The sequence below is a fragment of the Microcaecilia unicolor genome, chromosome 14 (genome assembly GCF_901765095.1).
Source record: "Microcaecilia unicolor chromosome 14, aMicUni1.1, whole genome shotgun sequence".
Classification (NCBI taxonomy): Eukaryota; Metazoa; Chordata; class Amphibia; order Gymnophiona; family Siphonopidae; genus Microcaecilia; species Microcaecilia unicolor.
In genome coordinates, this window is record NC_044044.1 from 37,505,159 (window position 1) to 37,528,589 (window position 23,431).

The 23,431-nt window shown below is 43.6% G+C and overlaps 2 protein-coding genes across 2 annotated transcripts in view; one reads left to right on the forward strand and one right to left on the reverse strand.

Moving 5' to 3' along the window:
* POGZ (pogo transposable element derived with ZNF domain) overlaps positions 1–10,854 on the forward strand; it is a 31,834-nt gene extending 20,980 nt beyond the window's left edge. Inside the window, 12 exon segments of the mRNA XM_030187048.1 lie at positions 52–395; positions 477–631; positions 1,395–1,495; positions 1,915–2,061; positions 5,603–5,737; positions 5,936–6,108; positions 6,826–6,966; positions 7,173–7,232; positions 7,764–7,876; positions 8,240–8,264; positions 8,566–9,634; positions 9,636–10,854. Coding sequence (XP_030042908.1) covers positions 52–395; positions 477–631; positions 1,395–1,495; positions 1,915–2,061; positions 5,603–5,737; positions 5,936–6,108; positions 6,826–6,966; positions 7,173–7,232; positions 7,764–7,876; positions 8,240–8,264; positions 8,566–9,634; positions 9,636–10,091 — 2,919 coding nt within the window. The 3' untranslated portion in view covers positions 10,092–10,854.
* A 1,162-nt stretch (positions 10,855–12,016) lies between these two features.
* On the reverse strand, positions 12,017–14,383 carry PSMB4 (proteasome subunit beta 4). Its single transcript, XM_030188129.1, is given in 7 exon segments — positions 12,017–12,109; positions 12,213–12,329; positions 12,753–12,833; positions 13,090–13,209; positions 13,212–13,242; positions 13,850–14,056; positions 14,208–14,383. Coding segments are annotated over 7 exon segments (762 nt in total). The 5' UTR covers positions 14,321–14,383.
* Between the last annotated feature and the right edge of the window lie 9,048 nt (positions 14,384–23,431).

Below are 23,431 nucleotides of genomic sequence, written 5' to 3' on the forward strand. Positions count from 1 at the left end.
GGTACAGTGTGCGCGTATGTGGTCTGAATGTTGAATGCCTTTCCCCTTCAGTATTGCTGTCCTGACCTGGTTGACTTCATGAAGAAGGGAAAGTCCCCAGAATCAGATCTGATGATTCCGGCCTTGAAGTCTCCTTCTCCAGACAAAACATCCGCTGTGTCTGCACCACCATCCACCCCGGGATCAGTGACCCCAACATCTGCCAAAGTGTTGGAGCAGACTGAGAATACCAGTGACTCCTCACAGAGAGCTCCAGAGAGCAAACTCATCATGCTAGTGGATGATTTCTACTATGGTCGGGATAGTGGCAAGTCAAATCAGATCCAGAACTTTCCAAAGGTGCAGACATCATTCCGATGCCCGCACTGTACCAAGAGGCTGAAAAACAACATAAGGTAATGTTCTGAGCTGGGCTTCTCTCGCCTCTGCCATGGCCTGGACGTCTACTGATGTACTACTCACTCTCTGTCCTTCAGGTTTATGAATCACATGAAGCACCACGTGGAGTTAGACCAGCAAAACGGCGAAGTGGACGGACACACCATCTGCCAGCACTGCTACCGGCAGTTCACCACGCCCTTCCAACTGCAGTGTCACCTCGAGAGTGTGCACAGCTCCTATGAATCCACTAGTAAGTTGCTTTGCTTTCTTCCCCATGACTCCTCTGAGGCTGAGGGCTGCACCAGAAACAGTAGGGCTGAGTCCCTTCTATTTTCATGTGAATTGCCACACTGTCATAGCACCTGAAAACCGTTACAGGCTGCCTAGTGACATCCTCTGCGCAGGGCAGGACTTAAGCAGTCATTGAGGGGGCGGGGGTGCCAAAAGGCACTTGTTCCTCACAACCACACAGACTCTGAAGAAACAGGAGATACTTTTATCTGCAGGGAGGGCAGATAGTTTTCAAATAGCCCAGGTTGTTCTGGGGCGAAGTGGTGTATGATTTTCTGCAGTTGGATTGTATGATAGATTTCAAAGCCTGGTGCCTGAGTGGAAGTACTGGATAAGTTATCCACAGCACAGGTTAAAGTTAATCGGAGACCTGCTGTTCAGTAGTGCCCTGTTACAAATTAATCCACCCCCACTAGCCTTCTGACTCCTTATTTTAACTGGATTCCTTTTGTCCAGATGTTGAGTAGTCTGCGGCCCGAGAAATTCAGATTTGAAGATTTAGCCAGTTAACTTCTATAGTCAATCAGATAAATGTTTTGAATGTAGAATCCAGTGTTTGCAGGTGATCTCATGATGATGGGGGAGAAATCGGTAATTCCTCAGGCAACAGGGAGGACTTTTCAAAGTGTGTAAAGATTATTTTAAAGGTAAAGCAGTTAACATATGTGCCCTCTCCTGCACTGCCACACTGCAACCTGTCATCTTTCTGCCTTTCTTCATAGCAAAGTGCAAGATTTGTGAATGGGCGTTTGACAGTGAGCCTCTATTTCTGCAGCACATGAAAGACACTCACAAACCTGGGGAGATGCCCTACGTGTGTCAGGTGAAGTAACCATGGAAAGGAGCACCGAGTCCAGCCGTAAACTCTCAAATTCTGCGAGTTAGGATGGCAGCAGAAATTTCCCCCTCCCCACCAGGTTTTGAGATGATAGCATTGGGCAGTAATGAAGGCCTTAGATTTCCTCTGGATTGTGTTTTCTCAAATTTTTTTTTACAGGTTTGGTCTTACTTCAGGGATGTGGAAGTAAATCTTGCATCCCTGTTGGAAAGAACTGTGATCTATGAACTACCCTTGACAGCGAGAGTTTAATGTGAGACTCTGTGACAAGCTAGGTCCACAGCAGTTATCTGTACATGTCCCACTTGTGATCAGCAAACGTATCTGCTTTTCATTTATGAAGAATAAAAATCATCACATGAAGAAGCACTAATCAGTGTCCCTTCGCTGTGCTGTCTCTATAGGTGTGTCAGTATCGCTCCTCTCGTTACTCAGAGGTTGACAGCCATTTCCGATTCACCCATGAAGACACACGGCATCTCCTCTGCCCGTACTGCCTGAAGGTCTTTAAAAATGGAAATGCCTTCCAGCAGCATTTCATGCGGCACCAGGTATGATGGACCGTGATGGAAATGGCTTCTTGCAGATGGTTTGGATGGGAGCAGATTTGATAGGAGAGAGAGAGAATGCCACTCTTTCCCAATTACTGTGACATGTGTTTCAATTGCAATGCCTATTTTATGCTCCTGCAAATCGATCTTGTTTTGTTGGCTTAATTGATTATGTATTGTGATGTTGATTGATTTCATAGCATCCCTCTGATGGGTTGTGCACTCTTACCAGCAGATGGAGACTGAGTGACTGTAACTATCCTGTGCAGTCACCAAAGATTCAATATTTCTCAGTCTCCAGCAGATGGTGGACAAGGTTAGCCTGTGCAGTCCGGGTTAATCTGTTTAGGCCCAGGAGGGGGTTTTAAAAAATTTAAAAAAGGCAAATGAAATGGACTTCCCACCAGGGTCTATTACTCCCATTCTCTCTTCTTGAAAAGAAAAACCTTCTTTGGGATTTCTTTTTCTAACTCCAGTGTTTTTTGCGGTTTGGGGCCAAGGCCCAGTGGAGTCTCTTTTTTTTTTTTCCCAGAGGTGTCACACCCAGACAGCCAGATCTCTCTCCTCCCCCTTACCACCTTTCTGCTTGTTTCCCCTTCCGAAGTTCCAACTATCACCCCATCTTCCTCCTCCCTTTCCTATCCAAGCTACTTGAACGTGCTGTTCACTGCCATTGTCTTGACTTTCTTTCAAATCAAGCTATTCTTGATCCGCTTCAATTTGGCTTTCGCCCTCTTCATTGAACTGAAACAGCCCTTGCTAAAGTCTCCAATGACCTGTTCCTGACCAGATCCAAAGGACTCTATCCTCATCCTTCTCGATCTATCTGCTGCTTTTGACGTTGTTGATCACTGCCTACTCCTTGATACGTTGTTCTCACTTGGATTTCAGAGCTCTGTTCTTTCCTGGTTTTCTTCTTCTCTCTGGGAACCGGTCTCAGAATTATCAGGGCCATGAGCATGCTCTTCCCTCTGACTCCCAAGGAACTGAAAAAGTTGCAGGTTCCTAAGGTGGATGCCTTAGTTATGGCACTCATACAAATAACAATGCAGGAATTGGCCAGACAAATTTAAAATGGATAAGTCATTAAAGACCTCAGCATAAATTAATCTCATCGAGATTTAGGCACCATATTCAGCACTGGTCTTTAATAACATATATTAGCTAAGCTTTACTTTTTCAGTGGTATTTCATATATGTTCTTTAATTAAGCGGCATAAAAAGTTTCATACTTTTTTTTTTGGGGGGGGGGGGGGGGATCTTACCAGGTATTTGTGACCTGGATTGGCCACTGTTGGAAACAGGATGCTGGGCTTGATGGACCTTTGGTCTGTCCCAGTATGGCAATACTTATATAATCTTGCAAAAACCACCGCTGGAAGTCTCGGCAGCCATTTTAAAGAAGCAGCAGCAGCAGCACAAGGATCAGTGGCGGCAGGCAGGAAAGAGTGGGGATCTGACCCAAAGAAGCCACTAGACCACCAGGGTGCCTTGAGATATGTGCGTGAAGGGCATCCAGGGCTGGAGGGGAGATGGATGGATGGATGCAGTCATTTGTGTGTATGTGGGTGAGAGGGCGGGGTCTGTAAAAAGGGTGGGGGTGCAGGGATGAGGGGAAAATGATTGGTAAGGGGCAAGGAGGTTAGAGTGAGAACAGGAGATGGTACGAGACTATGTAGCCCATTATATGGGTTGAAGCCAGTAGGCGGACTCACAAGTACACCCAAAACAATAGCAAACACTATTGAAAGCAATAGTAAAGGATTATTAGAAATAATGGATTGCCTATGCGTGGTCCATCTGTAAAAAGCTGTTCTAGTTGGATAGGCAGTGCCTTAAAAGGTGGAGAACAAAAGATTTTTTTTTAACTTAACCGTAGAAGTCTGCCCAATTACCAGCGTGCCACTCAATCTCCGCTAAGATTCCATGGAACCATTCCTTTGTGTTTATCCCAGAAGAACCAGGAGTTCTAGGGACTTTGCTTCAGCGGCCCAGGCAGGGAAACTCAAACCCTAGATTCTTTTGGACGGAAGATGTATCAGGCCTCTATGCTCATCTCCTTCATACAATCTTACCAGCTCTACATGAGCCTTTATTTGTGGAACTTGGTGTTTGATTTGGCAGACACTCCCACCAGAGTAGTTCAGATTTCTTCGCCAGCTGACCAAGCAACAGAAGGCATAAGGTTTTTTTTAGCAGGGGCAGTTATGATACTTTTGATTTGGCATCCAAGATCTCTGCCCAGAGTATAGCGATGCGCAGACTCTCCTGGCTATCTCTGACTTTGACCCCGCGGTCCAGCAGAGATTGGGGATGCCACATGCCCGAGGGCTAACCTTTTTGAAGAGAAGGTGGAGGAGGACGCTGACCTCTTAAAAAAAAGTTTGCCTTTTTGCGGATGACACGAAGATCACCAACAGAGTGGATATCCCACAGGGAGTAGAAACCATGAGAAGAGATCTCCAAATATTAGAAGAATGTTCAAAGATCTGGCATAGTGATGCACAAAAACCCAAAGCAGATGTATAAGATAGGAGGCAAGAGTCTGATAAGCACCCCCTTTGGGGTTGGTGGTGTCTGAGGATCTCAAGGTGACAAAACACAATGTGACAAGGCAGTGGCCACGGCCAAAAGGATTCTAGGCTGCATAGAGAGGGGTATTTGAACTGTAATTTATTAAATATTGAAAAAGAACATTACAGACAACCATTTGACGTATAACATTGTTTTTTCAACCTCTCTTCATCCCTATAAGACCTTCAAAGTAGACAGAACTCCTTACCATTAAATGTCGATAAACAAACTCCCCCTTCTACCCAACCTACCAAAGACAGTCCCAGAAAATTAGCATGTAAAACAAGAGAGAAGGCCTGTTTTCTTATGCTGTCTGGATATTATAATACACCTATCACATCTTTGGTTTGTTTTTTCACTCACATTAATACTGTATGTGAATCCTCTGACACCTAAGCTGTGACATTAGCAACAACTGGAATTGCTTTTTGTCAAGTTAGGCATTATGCATGTTTTTTTTTTTTTCTAAAAGACAATATGTATTAGCTTTTTCATGATTTATTGCTGTTCCTAGGACTGACTTGGTGATTAGGCATTCTCTTATTTATGTTTTAAGTAGTTCTAATTGAGTTTTTATGCTTTTAACTGATTTTAATTATTGTACATATTTATGCTTGTGATATGAGTTTTATTGATTTGTCATTTTTAAATTTTATTTTGATCTACTAATGTGGTGTATATCTGGTCAGCAGCTGCCCCCTGGCACAGCCTTATAGGTGAAAGGTGGCCGTGTCGGGCATTGTTTTTATTGTACACTGAAGCTCCCACTTCTACCATTGCTTCATGTTTTTGGTAGTCTGCTTTGCTGGTCATAGCTTATCATGTGATGGATCTTTTTGGATATTGTGTGGGCTCTGTGCTTGGGGTTTGTTTGTTTTTATTTTGACTCCTGTGCATTAAGGAATGTGTGTGTGTCTGTCTTCTCCTCTGATCGGTATCGATCTGTTGTCCTCATCGGTTGACCCAGAAGAAGAACATTTATCACTGCAATAAGTGCCGTCTGCAGTTCCTCTTCGCAAAGGATAAGATTGAACATAAACTTCAGCATCATAAAACTTTCCGAAAGCCCAAACAGTTGGAGGGACTGAAGCCAGGAACAAAGGTAAGAGGAATTTGCATTCCTGCCTGCTTTTATGGTTAATGGAGACATTGTTAGTTGTGAGCTTTATAAACAGAAATGCTTTCTTGAGTTGCCTTCTGTAAGGACAAGGTCTGCAGACATTCAGCATTGTAGCAGAGCACTCATTGCCTAGCGTGAACAGCAGCCTGTTGACGATCATGTCTTATACATTTGTTTTAGGTGACAATTCGGGCTTCAAGAGGACAAGCACGAACAGTGCCACTGACATCACCCGAGACACCACCAGTACCAGTGCAGGAAGAAGCTGCAGCACCGGCCTCATCGGACTCCCAGCCCATCTTCCTCTATCCGTCGATCCAGCGAAACAGCCAGAAGAAAGCCATCAAGAAAATGTCAGAACTATTTGCTAAGTTTCAGTCTAAAAGGTTATTAAAGAAAGTGTAGTTACCCTTATATGTGGCACTGCCTTACTGCAGTCAAAGGTTTCTCCAGGCAAAGCTTTAAATAACACATATAGTGTAGGTGTAATCCTTGCTCTGCCATGCCAGTCCCAGTCTTCCTGGGCAAAAAATATCCAGCACAGTAGCTAAAAATCTGTGTGAAAAGTTTTCTGGAAATGCATTTCTATAGAAACCAGACAATCGGGGAGTTCAGTCCATGGCCGGTGCATTTGAGATAGAATGCCAGACATGGCCTAACCAGAGAAACCATTCCTGCAGTGCGTTAACGTGCTTACAGTAGGGGACCCAGAAATGTCATAGTTATAGCAGATTTTACAACATGATCATTAAAGAACAGGTGTGTCAGCCAGTCAACAGCACAGCTTTCATCCAGCAAAATCTTGTGTATGTTACTTAGTGCTTAGCGGGTGTCTACATTGAGGTAAAGCTGCAGTCCAGTGGGTTACTCGTTCTGATTGCAAGCACAGATCCCACTAGTGCAGTATATGTGTTACATGCAACCTACACCAGCCTGATAGCCTTGTGTAGGAGCCAGAAGACTTATAAAGTAAATATATGAAGGTGAAAGAATCTTGAAGGTGTTGCAGGTTGATGAAAAACTCTGCTGTGAAAAGAAGTGTCATTTGAATGGCGCCTTGTGTCTTGCAGGAGCAGCATGGGTAGGCAGACCTGTCTGGAGTGCAGCTTCGAGATCCCGGACTTTCCAAATCACTTCCCAACATATGTGCACTGCTCCTTGTGTCGCTACAGCACCTGCTGCTCCAGAGCTTATGCCAACCACATGATCAAGTGAGTATGCCTGTAGCCCAAGGCGCCATGTCGGTCCCTATGTGTCCTATCCCTTGGAAGTCCTTCCGATTAGGAAAGAGTTCTGATCTAGTCTGTCTGATGCTGCTCTTAAAAGGAATGCACTGGCTTTCTGTATGATGATTGTACATGCTATCATTTGGCTATGGGTTAACAAAAATAAATGACTTGATTTTTCTCTCTTCCAGTAATCATGTTCCTCGCAAGAGCCCGAAATACCTGGCATTGTTTAAAAACTCAAGTGCAAGGTAAGCCTGTGCAGAGAAAAGCCAATCTTGTTAAGAGGTGCGTGCAAGCAGCTGGAGTCAGTTGTGATCCTGCTTATAGGGCTTTGGAACTGCAGCTCCTGAAAGGCAAAACACTAACACAAGGGACTGTATTGATGTGAAATTTGTAAGCATCTGTGGCACAAAACTTGCTTATGCAGGCTGGTCTCACTCTGAGACCTGAATTCCTGACCATGTAGAGGAATCCAAAGCTCCATCAATCAGTCCCACTCCCCAAGAAGGATGGGAAATGGCTTTAGAACACAGCCTTATTTAAATGTGAGAACAAGGGAAGCCAGGGTTCAAATTCCACTAATTCACCAGGTGATCTTGGGTAAGTCACTTAACCCTTCATTGCCTGAGCTTCAAATTTCTGTCCTCCAGGGCTTACATAACTGTACCGGAACGTATTGTGCCTTGAGTTACTGTAGAAAAAGCTTTGTTTAGTAGCCCCGCTAAACTAAATACCATTTTTGAAACATTAATGGATCTGTCCCCTCCCCCTCTCTACAGGATGGTGACCTTGGCATGTTCCTCCTGCCTCTTTGTAACCAGAGTGGGAGATGCAATGGCCAAACACTTGGTCTTCAACCCTTCCCACAAATTCAGCACAGTCATGTTCTCAGGTAAGAGCTTGGTTCTCTCATCTCCCTCCCTGCCAGCTTCCCTTCCTCACCCCCCCCCCCCCCCCCCCCCCCCCCCCCCCCCCCCCGCTGCCCTGAACTCTGCATTCTTACAGTGGATCATTGGGAACCGGCCGAACAGCCAGGGACTGCAGGAGGTGGACTGGATGAATGTCTAGTTATTGTGTGCAGAAGGGAGAGTTAGTTTGTGCTTGGATCTGCTGGGGCCTTCCTTAGGAGATCAGTATGCCAAAGAATAGGGGGGCCAGCACATTGTTCCCCCACCCACCCCCACAAGGAAAACTGTTTTGCTTGTGCATTGACTCTGTACCTTGCTGATTGTGTCTTTTGTATGTTTACTTTTAGGTCCTTCAAAGGTTTTCCATTCAAGGTAAATTTATTTCAGCTTCTTTCTAAACAGACTGTGCCTTGTTAGTTTTCTTGCTGCAATGTTACGCCTTTTCCCCCGAGTTAGTTACTGTATTCTGTCTGGGTGGAAGTATGAGGATGCTCCTCACGGTGACGGCAGGATCCTGTTCTCTGCAGGGACTGCACTAATGCCCTAGGCTCTGGTTATGACATACTATCTTGGATTAACACTGGTAGTGTAAGAAAGCAAAGAATACAAAAAAACAGTACAATGACTAGGGAACATCACACAATAAAAAACAGTATTTTCTTTTCTTCTGAAGGAACAACCAGGATCAGGACTCTTACTCCCCGAATGCTGTGACAGAGCAACCATATCCTCCTACTCCGCCAGTGAGAGAGGAGCAGCAGCCAGAGCCACCATCGTACCAGGCTGCTGAGAATGAGACCATTGATCTGGAGGAGCAGGCTGAGGAACCGCCAGTGAAGCAGCCAGAGCCTCCCAGCCGAAGCGAGCAGTTGTCTGTGAAAAAGCTGCGCGTTGTGCTCTTTGCCCTTTGCTGTAGCATCCCACAGGCAGCTGAGCATTTCCACAATCCTCCCAGACGCATCCGGCGCTGGCTGCGGCGCTTTCAGACCTTCCAGGAAGAGAACCAGGAGAGCCTGTCAGAAGGAAAGTACCTGGGAGCGGAAGCTGAAGAGAAACTCGCAGAATGGGTTCTATCGCAGAGAGAGCAGCAACAGCCAGTGAATGAGGAGACCCTCTTTCAGAAGGCCACCAAAATTGGCCGTTCTCTGGAGGGCGGTTTCAAGATTTCCTATGAATGGGCAGTGAGATTCATGCTCAGACACAATCTCAGCCCGCATTCCAGGGTCGCTGTGGCCCATCCTCTGCCCAGGGACACGGAGGAGAACGCTCAGTGTTTTATTGAGTTTGTGCAGCGTCAGATTCACAACCAGGACCTGCCACTGTCTATGATCGCAGCCATCGATGAGATCTCTCTTTTCCTCGATGCAGAACTGCTAAGCAGCGACGAGAGAAAGGACAATGCGTTGCAAACAGTTGGGACTGGCGAGCCCTGGTGTGACGTGGTCCTTACTATCTTGGCTGATGGCAGTCTTTTGCCCACTCTGGTCCTCTTCAGGGGCCAGCTGCTTCAGATGGGAGAGATCCCAGAATCCATTCTTTTGGAAGCCAAAGAGGAGGGCTATAGTGATGATGAAGTGATGGAGCTATGGTCATCCCGTATCTGGCAGAAGCATACAGAATTTCCCAGTAACAAAGGGATGCTGGTGCTGGACTGCCACAGAACACATTTGTCTGAGGAAGTTCTTTCTCTGCTGAGCTCCAGCAGCACTCTTCCAGCTATTGTCCCTGCGGGCTGCAGCTCTAAAAATCCAGCCCCTAGATGTGTGTATTAAAAGAACTGTGAAGAATTTCCTGCACAAGAAGTGGCGGGAACAGGCACAGGAAATGGCAGAGGCCAGTTGTGACTCTGAAATCTTGCTGCAGCTGGTCCTTTGTTGGTTGGCCGAGGTGCTGGAGGCCATTGCAGAGCACCCTGAACTGGTCCAGCAGTCCTTCTTGGTGGCCAGTGTGCTGCCTGGTCCCGACGGCACTGCTAATTCTGCCAAACGCAATGCTGAAATGCAGGAGGAGCTCATTGGCTTGCTGGAGGAGCAGCTGAAGCTGGAGGAGGGGCAAGAGGAGGACACGGACGCCTGTAATGAGAGCCAGGCTGAGGAGGGGACTGATCCAGAGGTCCTTCATCAGCTCTTTGAAGCAGACAGTGACACAGAATCCTTCTATGGCTTTGAGGAAAATGATTTAGAACCCATGGAAATATGAGCAGTTAGTTCTAGGAATATTCTAGAATGATTTTTTTCCCCCATGTCTGCTTATGTTTTGTTTTTTTGGTTTGTTTTGTTTTTAAGTTGAATGAGGCTGTTCTACTTCGGTGTGGGTTTAGGAACCTCTAGTCTCCCTCAGATTAATACTTTCTTGTTTTTCTGCCTAACTTTTGTGCTCTTTTTAATCACTGTTCATTTTTTTCTGAAATATACTGTGGGTGACTTTTTTGTTTTGCTTTACCTCACTGTATTCTAGTTTTTTGGCTTTTACTGTGCAGAATGGTTGGAAACGAGATGTCCCTGTATCCCTAGGTGTGCTCTGCTGTCAGAGCCCCGTTTTTACGCTAGAGGTTGAGTTGCTGCTTCCCAGCGGCAGTAAAGCAGGATTAAGCCTAGCCACTGCTGCTAAGTGTGCGTGTGCAAGTGTTAATCGTTTGTGTGCTGCTTCCTGACCTATTTGGCAGAGCAGACTGGGTCAGTGCTTTAGTTTTTATTTTTTACTGCCCACTAAGAACATTCCCCCCACCCTATTTTTTTTTTTTTTTTTTTAATGAAGTGCATGTATTGAAAGGTTTTATAACATGAGATGTTCTGGTCGAAAGCTGCTGGTGTTTTTATCCTCCCACCCCTGGCAGCATGCTGGGCCTCTCTTTCCACATGAACTTGTTTTTAATGAGAAGACGTAGCAGAGGAAAAGCTACAGCCACTGTAGCTCTGTAAATGTGCAGGACATGGAACACTGAATAAGCCAGGGAAACCAATTTTAGGTAAATGCTTTTTTTCTGTATATTATAGAATGTCAGAGCTTTGCTCTGCTTCCTTACGTAACTGTCTTGTGAAGTCAGCTGCTGTGCACAGTGAGAAAGGTAGTAGCTTTACACACACAGTTCAGGCTCTGTACTTTTTGCTTCCAAGAGGGTTGAAAACTCTGTATACTTTGTCCATTCTGCTTTCCCCCCCCCCCCCACAATCCCTTAGGTTCAACCTTTCCCGTAATCTGTTTACCTAGTTCAGCTTGAAATGTCCCTATGCTTTATTCCTGGCAAATTCTGTGGAAAAGGAGGAAAGTTGCACTTTTGAGTCAAGGTGACAGATGGAGGATAGCAGACCAAACTCCTGATTTGAACCATGTGCCTGTAGATTGTCCTGTAGAGGCTACAGGAGAAGATGTGTCCCACCAGGAATTATGCCTCAGCTTGCATCCTGGGCCTACTGCTGAACTATCAACCTTATAAGAATAACTCAAAAACGATTCCTGGGTATTTCTTCTATTCAAAATTCAGGATCAAGAGGAGGATCATAGCTCTGCACAGACTTCACTGTAGGTTTCAGCTAGAGCTCAAGTCTTTCATGCCATGAGGGTGGCTACGTCTATCATATCACCCACCAGCCTGCAGCAAGTCACAAAGAACTGACCCAAAAAAAAAAAGTTCTACTAGAGGAAGCACCCTTTAGTAAGAAGCAGAACAAAATTGGGTTGCTTATACTATCAAAAATCCAACATAGGTTGACTTCATAGCACAAACCAATCATTCGCACAAAATATATACTTTTTAAATTAATGTTTATTTTTATGTAAAAAAAAAAAAAGGGGGGGGGGGCAAACCACTCCTTACAATACAGTAAATGCCAAAAAGTAGAGTCAGGTGCTTGATTACGAAGGAAGAGAAGTACAGCTCCAGCACATAACTTCAGATATCATTCATATCCACTGTGGAGAAAAGTACACACAGTTTAGAGGGGAAGTACAAAAAAAAATCAAAGCCTCCCCCCCAGTAATGTTTAACACAATACACTACTACAGGTCATTTCCCTTTTCTAATCACTTCTGAAGCAGGGTTGAGTTATCAAAAATGAAAGTGTGTGCAGTGGTAGATTATCTTGTCCTAAATCTTGTGGAAGGAAAAGAACAGAATGTGCCATTTACCTCACCATATGAGCAATATCCCAGTTGGTCTCTGCAGACAGTGGCCCTTCGATTTCTACACCAAGCTCTGTCACAGTTGCAATTTCATACTGTGAAAGGAAGGAAAATCTTTACTAGTATCAATAGAATCAAACAAATCTTTACTAGTATCAGAAAGCCATGCCCAGTTCACCTCTTGCCTTAAGCACTTACCCTGTTGTAGGAGCGTGCATCTCTGTAGTACAGAACCTTCAAACAGCGTTCCACCAGCTGCCGTGCCTCATCTTTAGTCAATATGGTCTTCTTCTCCAAGATTTCTCTCATTAGTGGCTGAAATGACAAATTGATAGGCACAAGGGGGTTGGGGGCATGGGTCACATGAGTTAAAAACCACTCCCCTACAAGCTACTGGGGGAAGGGATATAACATTAAACTGTTCCCTTGTGAGTAGGTGAAGACAGGCTTATGGTGCCTACACCAAACCAGGTCAAGAGCCAACATTCATATCATAATGAACAGCAAATGTTGTGCCCTGTATCAGATGCTGTGCATAGAACTTACCCAGTTATTGAATGAATTAGCTTTAAAATCACTGCCCAGTCTGGTCTAGTGGGGCTGGGAACAAACCCTTAGCAGACAGATATTGCAAACATTGGTCATGTAAACTTTCTGTATATAAATTTGAAACTTAGATTTCAGACCTAGGTATATTTCCCTATACAAATCCCCTCACTGAAAAAGGCAGCCTTTTACCTGCGCCAGGAAGGTTCCAAACCCAGATGCTATAATTGGGGCTTCATAGGCAATGCCTAGCTTGTCAACATACCCAAGAAGCTGGACAAAAAGAAAAGAACAGGCGTAGAAGCATTCAGAACACAAGTATAGAACCTCATCAGTCATGGTAACCAAAACTGGAACAACTGCATGACTAACCTAGAGAAACTGATCTCTTGCCTTTCAAATAATTTCCTTGGTTACTACACAGAGACCATTTTGATACCCATGTGTAGCATCTTTAGCACTGTCCAGGACTGATTTAAAAGAAAATACGGGCACGTTTCATCAAATAGCAGAAAAGTACCTTAAGAACTTACCTCTCCCCGTTATAATAGCCTCCAATGATGAAAGTGTTCCAGAGAGGGTTAATCCTACACCTTCGATTGTACATGACTCGTGTCAGCCAAGAATGAATGGCTTTGGGGGCTGTAATTATGGCCCATCGCCAACCAACTCCTCATCAATGCTGGAGGAAAAAAACAATGGTCAAACTACAACATATAGTTATCTCAGAAACCACACTGTTCTTAAAAAGATACTAATAGTTTTATTTCAATTTGCTATTACAATTGGTCACAGCAGTTTACAAAAAATATTAAAAGTACAAATTGCAAGAAGCAGTACATGAAAACGCCACGTAGTATAGGAACGAAGTCATACAAGATAGGGAAGAATATGTATGGACCTGGGTCCTGTAGATTACAGGTTGAAGTTAAAAAACATGAGAAATATGAATGCTAAATGGGTTTTCAACAGTCATCCATCCTTAAATTTAGGAAAGGAAATTGACAGGGGGAGATAATTCGAGGATTTAGGAAAAAGAAGGCTGTAGATCGGATGGATTCGTAATCGTGAAATATTGCATGTGACCAATTAGCCTACTGTACCAGAGCACGAGAACAAACTAAACTCATGTTGGCTACGAGAAGTAGAGAATGTTCTGTGGTACAGATCAATAGCTGACTGCTTTAACGCCTTTGGTGGATCAGCACCGTCATGATTGACAGGTTATAAACGATCTTCCATGAGAACCTACAAGGGAAGAAAGGGTATCTGCATACATGGCCACTTACACCATCTGAGCTATGGTCTGTTTCAGATACTGAAAATCTGCATAATCGCCAGATGCACCCAGAATTGTGTTATTGTTAACTTCCATGATCCTGGAAATGTTCCGAAACCGAGCAAGAGAACCATAAGAGCCCAACATGTCTGCTGCTAGCATCACTCCTCCATCAAACTTTACCCCAAGCACAGACGTGCCTGTCACCATGGGATTCCTGGAGAGGAAACAAACGTTATTAACACAGTGAAGCCTGTCTGAAAGCCAAAGTTTACAAGGTCCAGGCCACAACCCTCTCCCACCCCGGGATGACTCTGCAGACCGCACTAATGAAAGTGAAACCACTGCCCTGTCCGAGCGCTACTCACAGTGTCCTGCCCCGGGCTTCACTCCCTGTCTTCCAATCGCAATTTCCGGGGAAGGAATAAAACTGGCCAGGAGCAGGACCACTGCCCCACAACCTCATCCCTGCTGCCTCCATGACTTCAGCACACAAAGAAGGAGATGCACCTCCCGACTGCCTTCACGGCTCCACAGGAAGTGACAAAAGACGGAGGCCGGAAGCCGGTGGGAAGTTTAATGGTGGAGAACAGGGGACGGCATGACGTCAAAAAGTTGAAGCCAACTTATTCTATTCCCTTATCTCCGTGTTGCGTATATTCGTGCACACATGTTTTTTTTCTCCTGGTAAAAAGCCACTAAAACACGCATATGAGAATCAGGTGCTCAACATTCAGAGTTTATCTATTTATTTATTTCCTTATTTACGGTAGTTATATCCCACATTAAAAATGAATTAGGTTGAAACCTGAGAGCATTTTTTTTAGTTCAAATATTTTTATTGAATTTCTGAAAACATATTCAAACAAAAAATAAACAAACAAGTTTCCTGTGCCTAGATCAAAAGAGAAAGATGTTTTGTGGGAACGTCCCTCCTTTTGTTTTGTGGAATGGAGTGGTATATTATAAAAATGCACGTAATATTGTTTATTACTACTATTTTAAACAAATATATTAAATAATGACAGAGTTACATTCCTGCAGAAATCCAAAGACAGTCAAATGTGCTGACATTTTCCAGTTCTGTGATAATTTATTTCTTCAAGTCATTTTTCAACAGCATTTTCTTAGATATTACCCAATACGAACACAATTATCATACGTTCTGGATGTTGCTGAATTCTATTATTCTGTCTGGCTGTATTTCCAGTTTTGGCACAGTATAAGTCTTCACAAGGACAAAATATAAGAAAACCAATGGACTGCATTACATTAGGGGCTTATAGCCCATTTAGTGATGGTTAAACAAATCAGAGTTCTGCATGAAAGAAAATATTTATTTGTATTATTTTGACTTGTGAAAACCACTCATCTCTGAAACATGCTCAAAACAGAATAATCCATTTGTACAAAAGATGAGGTGAATATATGATTCCATGTGCCCCAATAAAAGCAGAGTTCAATTTCCCTTTCCAATCTTTTTAACACCAGCCTTCCCAAGGCAGATTACAACAACAGTTAAGATGAACCTTCCAGGAACAGGATATCCTCACTGAAATTTGGCCATGTATTACTGTATTGTATAGAGCAGTATAGAAAAATTAACACAAAATACAGCCTTTATTAGTGTTGTTTTCATGAGATACAAAACAAGAGGAGCAGAGAAACCACGAAACCGTGAGAAACAAAACAAACCAGTGAGATAAGTCCAAGGAGGATAAAAGATGCTTTATTGTAAAAGGTAATGACGACCCAACACGGCCGTGTTTCGGCCCGAAGACCTGCCTCAGGGGTCTTGATCAATCTTTGATGTTGTAAAGTAGGGCTTGTTGACTGGATAAATTGTTGTGAGAATTTAGTGCTGAAGTTCTTCAGAAATCTTCTGTTATTCGGATATGCAGCAAAAAAGAGCCGTGTTGTCGGCCAGTGTAAGTAATGGTCGTCAGTACCTTTTACAATAAAGCATCTTTTATCTTCTTTGGACTTACCCTCACTGGTTTGTTTTGTTTTTCATGAGATACAATAAATTTTGAAGCTGTTTTAGTGACAATTCAGTTTTGATTTCATGATATTTTGTCTACATATGGGACACTTTCAGATAAATTAAAAAGCTCTCGAATAAGTAAAAGTACAACAAATATTTTGTCCTCCACATTTAAGGCACTGCCTATCCAGCTGGAACAGCTTGTGACTTTTTACAGATGGACCAGCATAGGCAGTCCATTATTTCTAAAGTCTTTTATTATTGCTTTCAATACCATTTGCTATTGTTTGGATGTACTTGTGACTCTACTACTGCCAGCAAGCTACGCCTACTGGCTTCAACCCATATAATGGGCTAGATAGCCTCATACCATCTCCAGTTCTCAATCTAACCTCTTTGCCTGGAATCATTCATGGCTCCTAAGCTGCTGTGCCATGTTGTGTGTGGTTGCAAGAGAAGTGTGAAGTGGCCAGATTGTGCGCGCAATTCAAGAGGAAAGAACGGAAAGGAAAAATATGTTTCTTTTTTGTTTGCAATACATTTTTATTGAATTTTGTGATTATAGTGTAACCAAACATTGCTGAAATCAGAATATCTAGTAACATTACAGGCACAAATGTACAGTTTCTTCCCGCGTGTAATCGTTTAGAACGTGTTTTTGGAGTCCTGTTGCTACATTCAAACTGATGTACACTGGGTGGGGGGTTATATATGTAATGATACAAATGGATGTTATTTACTTTTAATGTTTAACGGAGAGATTAGCTTGTGCTAATGTAAATCCCAGTCTGGGGCCCCTAAAGGAAAAAGATTCAGAGATTACTGGATCCCCACTGTTATTGTTTAATCACTTAATGTATTGACTTTGGCAACCGATTTACAGGAGACGTGGGGATAAATTTGATGGTGCTTTTTCCACTTTAATCCTCTTTTATACATAAAAGAAGTAATCCTCGTTGGGATTACTTCTCTCTATATGCTACTATAATGTTGCCCAGAGCTGTATTCTCTTTTCTGAACCTTATCAGCTTCCTTGCACCTGCTGTTACTGCTATTTTCCACTCTGTATATATTCCCGGAGTTGGTACTCTCCTCTCCGGACCTGTAAGCCACATTGAGCCTACTGCTATGCGGGAAAATGTGGGATACAAATGTAATCTGTGCCAGAGCCGTGGTGGGAGGCGGGGCTGGTGGTTGGGAGGGCGGGGGATAGTGCTGGGCAGACTTATACGGTTTGTGCCAGAGCTGGTGGTGGGAGGCGGGGATGGTGGTTGGAGGTGGGGATAGTGCTGGGCAGACTTATACGGTCTGTGCCCGGAAAAGGACAGGTACAATGAAGGTAAGGTATACACAAAAAGTAGCACATGTGAGTTTATCTTGTTGGGCAGACTGGATGGACCGTGCGGGTCTTTTTTCTGCCGTCCATCTACTATGTACTAAGAATGGACTGATATAAAACTGCACAATGGTGTATGCACATGAGTACATGCACGGAAAGTTATGCGTCCATTTTAAGCAATCCATGCGGGTTCCCTGGGTGAGTTTGGGTACACTGGAGGCAGCATTGTGATATATGTACATTTGATATAAAATACAGGTATATGTGCCTGCATTCTGCTCCTTGAGTCTTGATGTGGGAGTCTATCAGGCACTTTTCACTGAGGCAATTAACACTGGTCTTCCCATCAAGCGAGAGTCGACCTTCAATTATGTACCTTTATTTTTCAAATCCTAAAATGGCACAGCTCCAGACTATATGGTACATTAATCAACTTACCGCAAAGAAACGCTAAATATGAGGCAAGAAACTATCTTGGACTACACTCACCAAATTGCAAAAAAGTGATCTCAAAACTGTCCACTTTGCAGACTTCACTTACCTAGGAACCAAATGGTGGAATTCCTTTCCACCCAAAATAAGAAATATACAGGAATATACTAGATTCCGCAAAATCACCAAATGTTCCTATTCAAACAAAAACCCTCACAAAGAACCACCATATCTCAAACAACTAATTATTACCCTGAATTAGTTATTACTCTATTTACCATCAACTTTCTCTTTGGTTCATGTTCAATTTCTCATTATAATAGATTTTCTAAATGTTAACATCCATAGCTATCCCAGTACATTTATGATACTGTATTGTAAAATTGGATTCTTACAACAAATTATTTTCTTATGTCATTATTCTTAGGTATGTATCCAATACTGTTTATGTAAGCACACTTGAACTCAACTTGTTTGGATAATGTGGGATATAAATGTCATAAATAAATAATAAATGCCAATGACGTTTCTTGAATCTGATCACAAATATGTCCTTATGCATAATGAGGTTTATTGTTTTAACTAGTAAAAAAAGGCCCATTTCTGACACAAATTAAACAGGCGATAGCAAAGTTTTCCTCGGATGTATATGTTTGAGAGAGTGTATGTGAGAGTGACTGTGTGTGAGAGAGTGAATGTGCAAGTGTGTGTGTGTGTGTGTGTGAGAGAGAGAGAGAGTGAATGTGCGAGTGTGTGTGGTGAGAGAGAGTGAGTCTGGGTGCGAGTGTGTCTGTGAGAGAGAGTGTGTGTGTGGAGAATGAGAGTGTGTTCAAGTGCATATGTGAGACAGTGTGAGAGAGAGACTGTTTCACACAGATACATTGTGTGCGAGAGAGAGAGAGTGTGTGTGAGAGACACATACTCTCTGTGAGACTGAGTGTATGAGACCAAGAGAGTGTGTGAGTGATTGTGTGACACATAGAGAGTGAATGTGATACAGTGTGAGACATAGAGTGTGTGAGAGGTGAGAGAAGAGTGTGTGTGAGAGAGATACCTCCCCCCCCCCCCCCTCTCTGGTGTCAGGCCCCCCCTTCTCTCTCTGGTGTCTGAGCGTTACTGTGCAGGACGCTGAGCTCTGGCTGTGCTTCAAGGAACTGACCAATCCTATTTAATAGAATGCACCTCCAACATTCTGAAGCCGAGAAACCTCGTGTGGTTGGTCACTTCTGCTTGTGATGAACCCGGAAGTACGTGATGTCAATTAAGGAGATGGATACAGAGAGCAGGAATGCCTCAGCCATGTAGTCAGCTTCAGAATGTTGGAGGTGCGTTTTATTATATAGGATTGTACCCTGCCCACAGTCCTGCTTATTTGTACCTTCACTGGTTGGAAACAGAGTTGGAGGTCTATTGCAACTACCCCTCCAACTTAACCCAGTCATTAGCTTGTCTGTTCACAGCCCTGCTTGGTGTGGTTATTAAATAAATGTAAAGCAATCTTTGCCAGCGAAAGTTTCTTTTGTTACGATGCTGGCAAGCCGGGGATAAAAACTACAGAGCACAAATACAAATGTAGTTCTTTCTCTGATTATATACTGAATACTATTTTTTAAAAACTTCATGATGCTGCTAACAAATAATTTTAATGTGGACAAATGCAAAGTGATGCACATAGGAAAGAATAATCCGAATCATAGTTACCTGATGCTAGGGGTCTGCCTTGGGGGTCAGCACTCAAGAAAAAGATCTAGGTGTCATATGCTGAAATCTTCTGCTCAATGTGTGGCGGTAGCCAAAAAAAGCAAACAGGATGCTAGGAATTATTAAGATATGGATGGTGATTAAGATTGAAAATACTATAATGCCTCTCTATTGCTGCATGGTATGACCGCACCTTGAGTACTGTGTTCAGTTCTGGTCACTGTATCTCAAAAAAAGATATAGTGGAATTAGAAAAGGTTCAAAGAAGAGCGACCAAAATGATAAAGGGGATGGAACTCCTCTCGTATGAGAAAAGGCTAAAGAGGTAACACTCTTCAGCTTGGAAAAGAGACGGAATAGGGGGGATATGATTGAGGTCTATAAAATCCTAAGTGGTGTAAAACGAGTAGAAGTAAATCAATTTTTTACTTGTTCCAAAAGTACAAAGACTAGGGTTCATTCAAGGAAGTTACATAGAAATACTTTAAAAACAAATATGAGGAAATATTTTTTACTCAATGAATAGTTAAGCTCTGGAACTCTTTGCTGTAGGATGTGGTAACAGCAGTTAGCATAACCAGGTCTAAAAATGGTTTTGGACAAGTTCCTGGAGAAAAAGTCCATAGTCTGCTATTGAGACGACATGTGGATGCAAACTGCTTGCCTGGGATTTGTAGCATGGACTGTTGCCACAACTAGGCTAGATGGATCATTGGTCTGACCTGGTATGGCTACTCTTATGTTCTGGTTTAGCGATACATGTGGTGGAGGAGAAGGGTGGGAATGAGAAAAACAGAGACCCTCAGTTTTCTCAGCATTTAGAGAGAGTTTATGCTCAGCTAATCCAGGCAGCAATAAAGAACACTTATGTTCCAGTTGTGTAAAGGTAAATGTGGAGATCCAGCAACTGAATGAGAATGATGAGATCAAATATTAAACAGAGCAAGGAAAGGACAAAGCCTGGGGACCCCACAAGACAAAGGAGAGAGCTTGGAGAAAGCCGGATCTAGAGCTATTTCAAATGAGTGTTTGGAGAACTTCGAGTGGAAGGAAAAAACCAAGGAGGGCGCACTCTGCAGAAAACTTATAGTGAAACAGAAAAGAGCAAAGTGGACAATGGGTGGTAGAAGGTGTTTTATTCACAACAAAAAGAACCCATGTTAGCACACATGCATCTGGCATGCTCACCATGGGGATGATGCTCAAAACCTAATGCCGATGGTAAAGGCAATTAGCGTTGGACTAGCGCCAATGTTAGAGTTACAGAATATTCAGAGGGCACCGATGATGGGAACAACGTACGTACAAAGGTGGGCACAAATAGCATTAAAACGTATGTAAATGAAGTCCTTAGCTATTCCCTCTAATGCTCATAAACCAAAGCCTGCCCTTACTGCTAAAAACACTAACGCCAGCATTTGAAGAGAGGCTTTCTCAGGGAATTTGCCCTCTTAACTGGCGCCAAGAAAGTCATGAGGCGTGTTTTCCTTTACAAAACTGTGAAATCGGTCCAGCGGCAACTTTGCTGTTGAGTCGCCACAATAATCGCACAATTCTATTTGATGGAAAACTTTAATCTCACAGGCCTGGTCTGAATTTACAACTTTAAAAGGTCTGTTCTTTCAGCTATTAAAGACTTAACCCTGCATTGCCAACTAGGAAGACTGCCTGATCTACAGGGTGTACTCCAAAGAATGGATTGCAGCGCCACCCAGTGAAATTTTGCCTAACTAGCTTCTGACACAAAAATGTGTCATACAAGCATCCCAGTGGTGTGTGGGAGAGGAAACATAACCCCCATAAACCAAAGAGAAGGCAAAGTGCAAGAGGTCAAACACCTACGTAACAGTACTTAAAGGATTACCTCATTGTCACACTAAAACTACCCACAGCACCCCCAGACCACCCTTGGGAACTATAGGACTGGTGAATGCTAGATCAGCTGCAAAGAAATCCTTGGTGATCCATGATGCCATAAATGAACAGCATCTTGACATCCCAGGAATACTACTACTACTACTACTACTACTATTTAGCATTTCTATAGCGCTACAAGGCATACGCAGCGCTGTACAAACATAGAAGAAAGACAGTCCCTGCTCAAAGAGCTTACAATCTAATAGACAAAAAATAAATAAAGTAAGCAAATCAAATCAATTAATGTGAACGGGAAGGAAGAGAGGAGGGTAGGTGGAGGCGAGTGGTTACAAGTGGTTACGAGTCAAAAGCAATGTTAAAGAGGTGGGTTTTCAGTCTAGATTTAAAGGTGGCCAAGGATGGGGCAAGACGTAGGGGCTCAGGAAGTTTATTCCAGGCGTAGGGTGCAGCGAGACAGAAGGCGCGAAGTCTGGAGTTGGCAGTAGTGGAGAAGGGAACAGATAAGAAGGATTTATCCATGGAGCGGAGTGCACGGGAAGGGGTGTAGGGAAGGACGAGTGTGGAGAGATACTGGGGAGCAGCAGAGTGAATACATTTATAGGTTAGTAGAAGAAGTTTGAACAGGATGCGAAAACGGATAGGGAGCCAGTGAAGGGTCTTGAGGAGAGGGGTAGTATGAGTAAAGCGACCCTGGCGGAAGATGAGACGGGCAGCAGAGTTTTGAACCGACTGGAGAGGGGAGAGGTGACTAAGTGGGAGGCCAGCAAGAAGCAGATTGCAGTAGTCTAAACGAGATGTGACAAGGGTGTGGATGAGGGTTTTCGTAGAGTGCTCGGAAAGAAAGGGGCGGATTTTACGGATGTTGTAAAGAAAGAAACGACAGGTCTTGGCGGTCTGCTGGATATGAGCAGAGAAGGAGAGAGAAGAGTCAAAGATGACCCCAAGGTTTCGAGCTGAGGAGACAGGGAGAATGAGAGAGCCATCAACAGAAATAGAAAACGGGGGGAGCGGGGAGTGAATAAGTGAAACCTGGCTAGATGAAAGTGGGGGTTTACCACTGGCTGAACTATGACCAACAGGTTTCAACATCCAACATCAACCAAGACAAGGAAGACAGGGTGGAGGGGTACCAGTCTTGATTCGGGACACAACCAAACTGCGCAGAATATCCATCCCCCAGCTACATGGATCAGAATCTCTTTTAATCCAACTTGAAGAGGAGAAGCCAATCTGGCTGCTCATGATTTACAAAGCACCTCATAACACATTATCTGTGTAAGAACTCCTAAACCTGATTACTCAAGTGACCGTGAATTACCCTAGGCTGGTGATCATGGGAGACTTCAATCTACACATCAAAACCCCAGTTACCACCACAGCTGCCTTTCTGGACACGATGACAGCACTAGGATTTACACAGGTGATCAATTCTCCAACCCACGAAAAGAGTCACATACTAGACCTAGTATTCTACAAAGGGGTGGGTATCCCAGAATTCTGGGATAACAGTATTGAAATAACACCCCTATCATGGTCAGACCATTTTCTAATTTGATCTATTCTTACTGTACACCGCCTTGAGTGAATTCCTTCAAAAAGGCGGTAAATAAATCCTAATAAATAAATAAATTCTAGAGTTTGATAAAACACTTTGGCCTCCGCAGGCTGGAAAAGCGATTTCCTACATACAAATATATATATATTTCCCACAGAACACTCACAGCTCCCGGGTCTGAGCACAGGCTCCCTGCTCCCTAGTTTGACCGGGCTTACCACCCAGCTTTTGTGCACATGTGCCAGGCTCATTCCTCCCCTTAACTTCCCAATTGCCAGTGCTAATTGAGCATATAATTTGCATGCTATCAGCATTGAGTATTTGGAAGTTATTTAGCTGCGCTCTTCCCTTCGGTGCTGGAGATTTGAGAATCGGTCCCCACGTGAGTGTACTGTGTTTGCACAGCCTGTTTCTGTATTATCTGCTCATTGCTCTTTATACTTGCATTAGGAAACCCTGTGCCAAGCTGTAGCGCACAGCTGTAACACAGCCTTCCCACATCAGCCCCTCAGAAGGCTTTTAAACGCCAAGGAATGTAGCAAAGAGTTACCCTCCAAAACATTTGCTAAAAGACAGCTAAGCATCTGGTTAGAAAGAAATATCCCAGAAAAGTGCAAGAGGGAGTTAGAAGGGTTGGCAAAGCCGACTCAGCAGCCCTGCAGAAACTGGCTCCCATTCCCATGCCACTCCCTCTGTTTACATA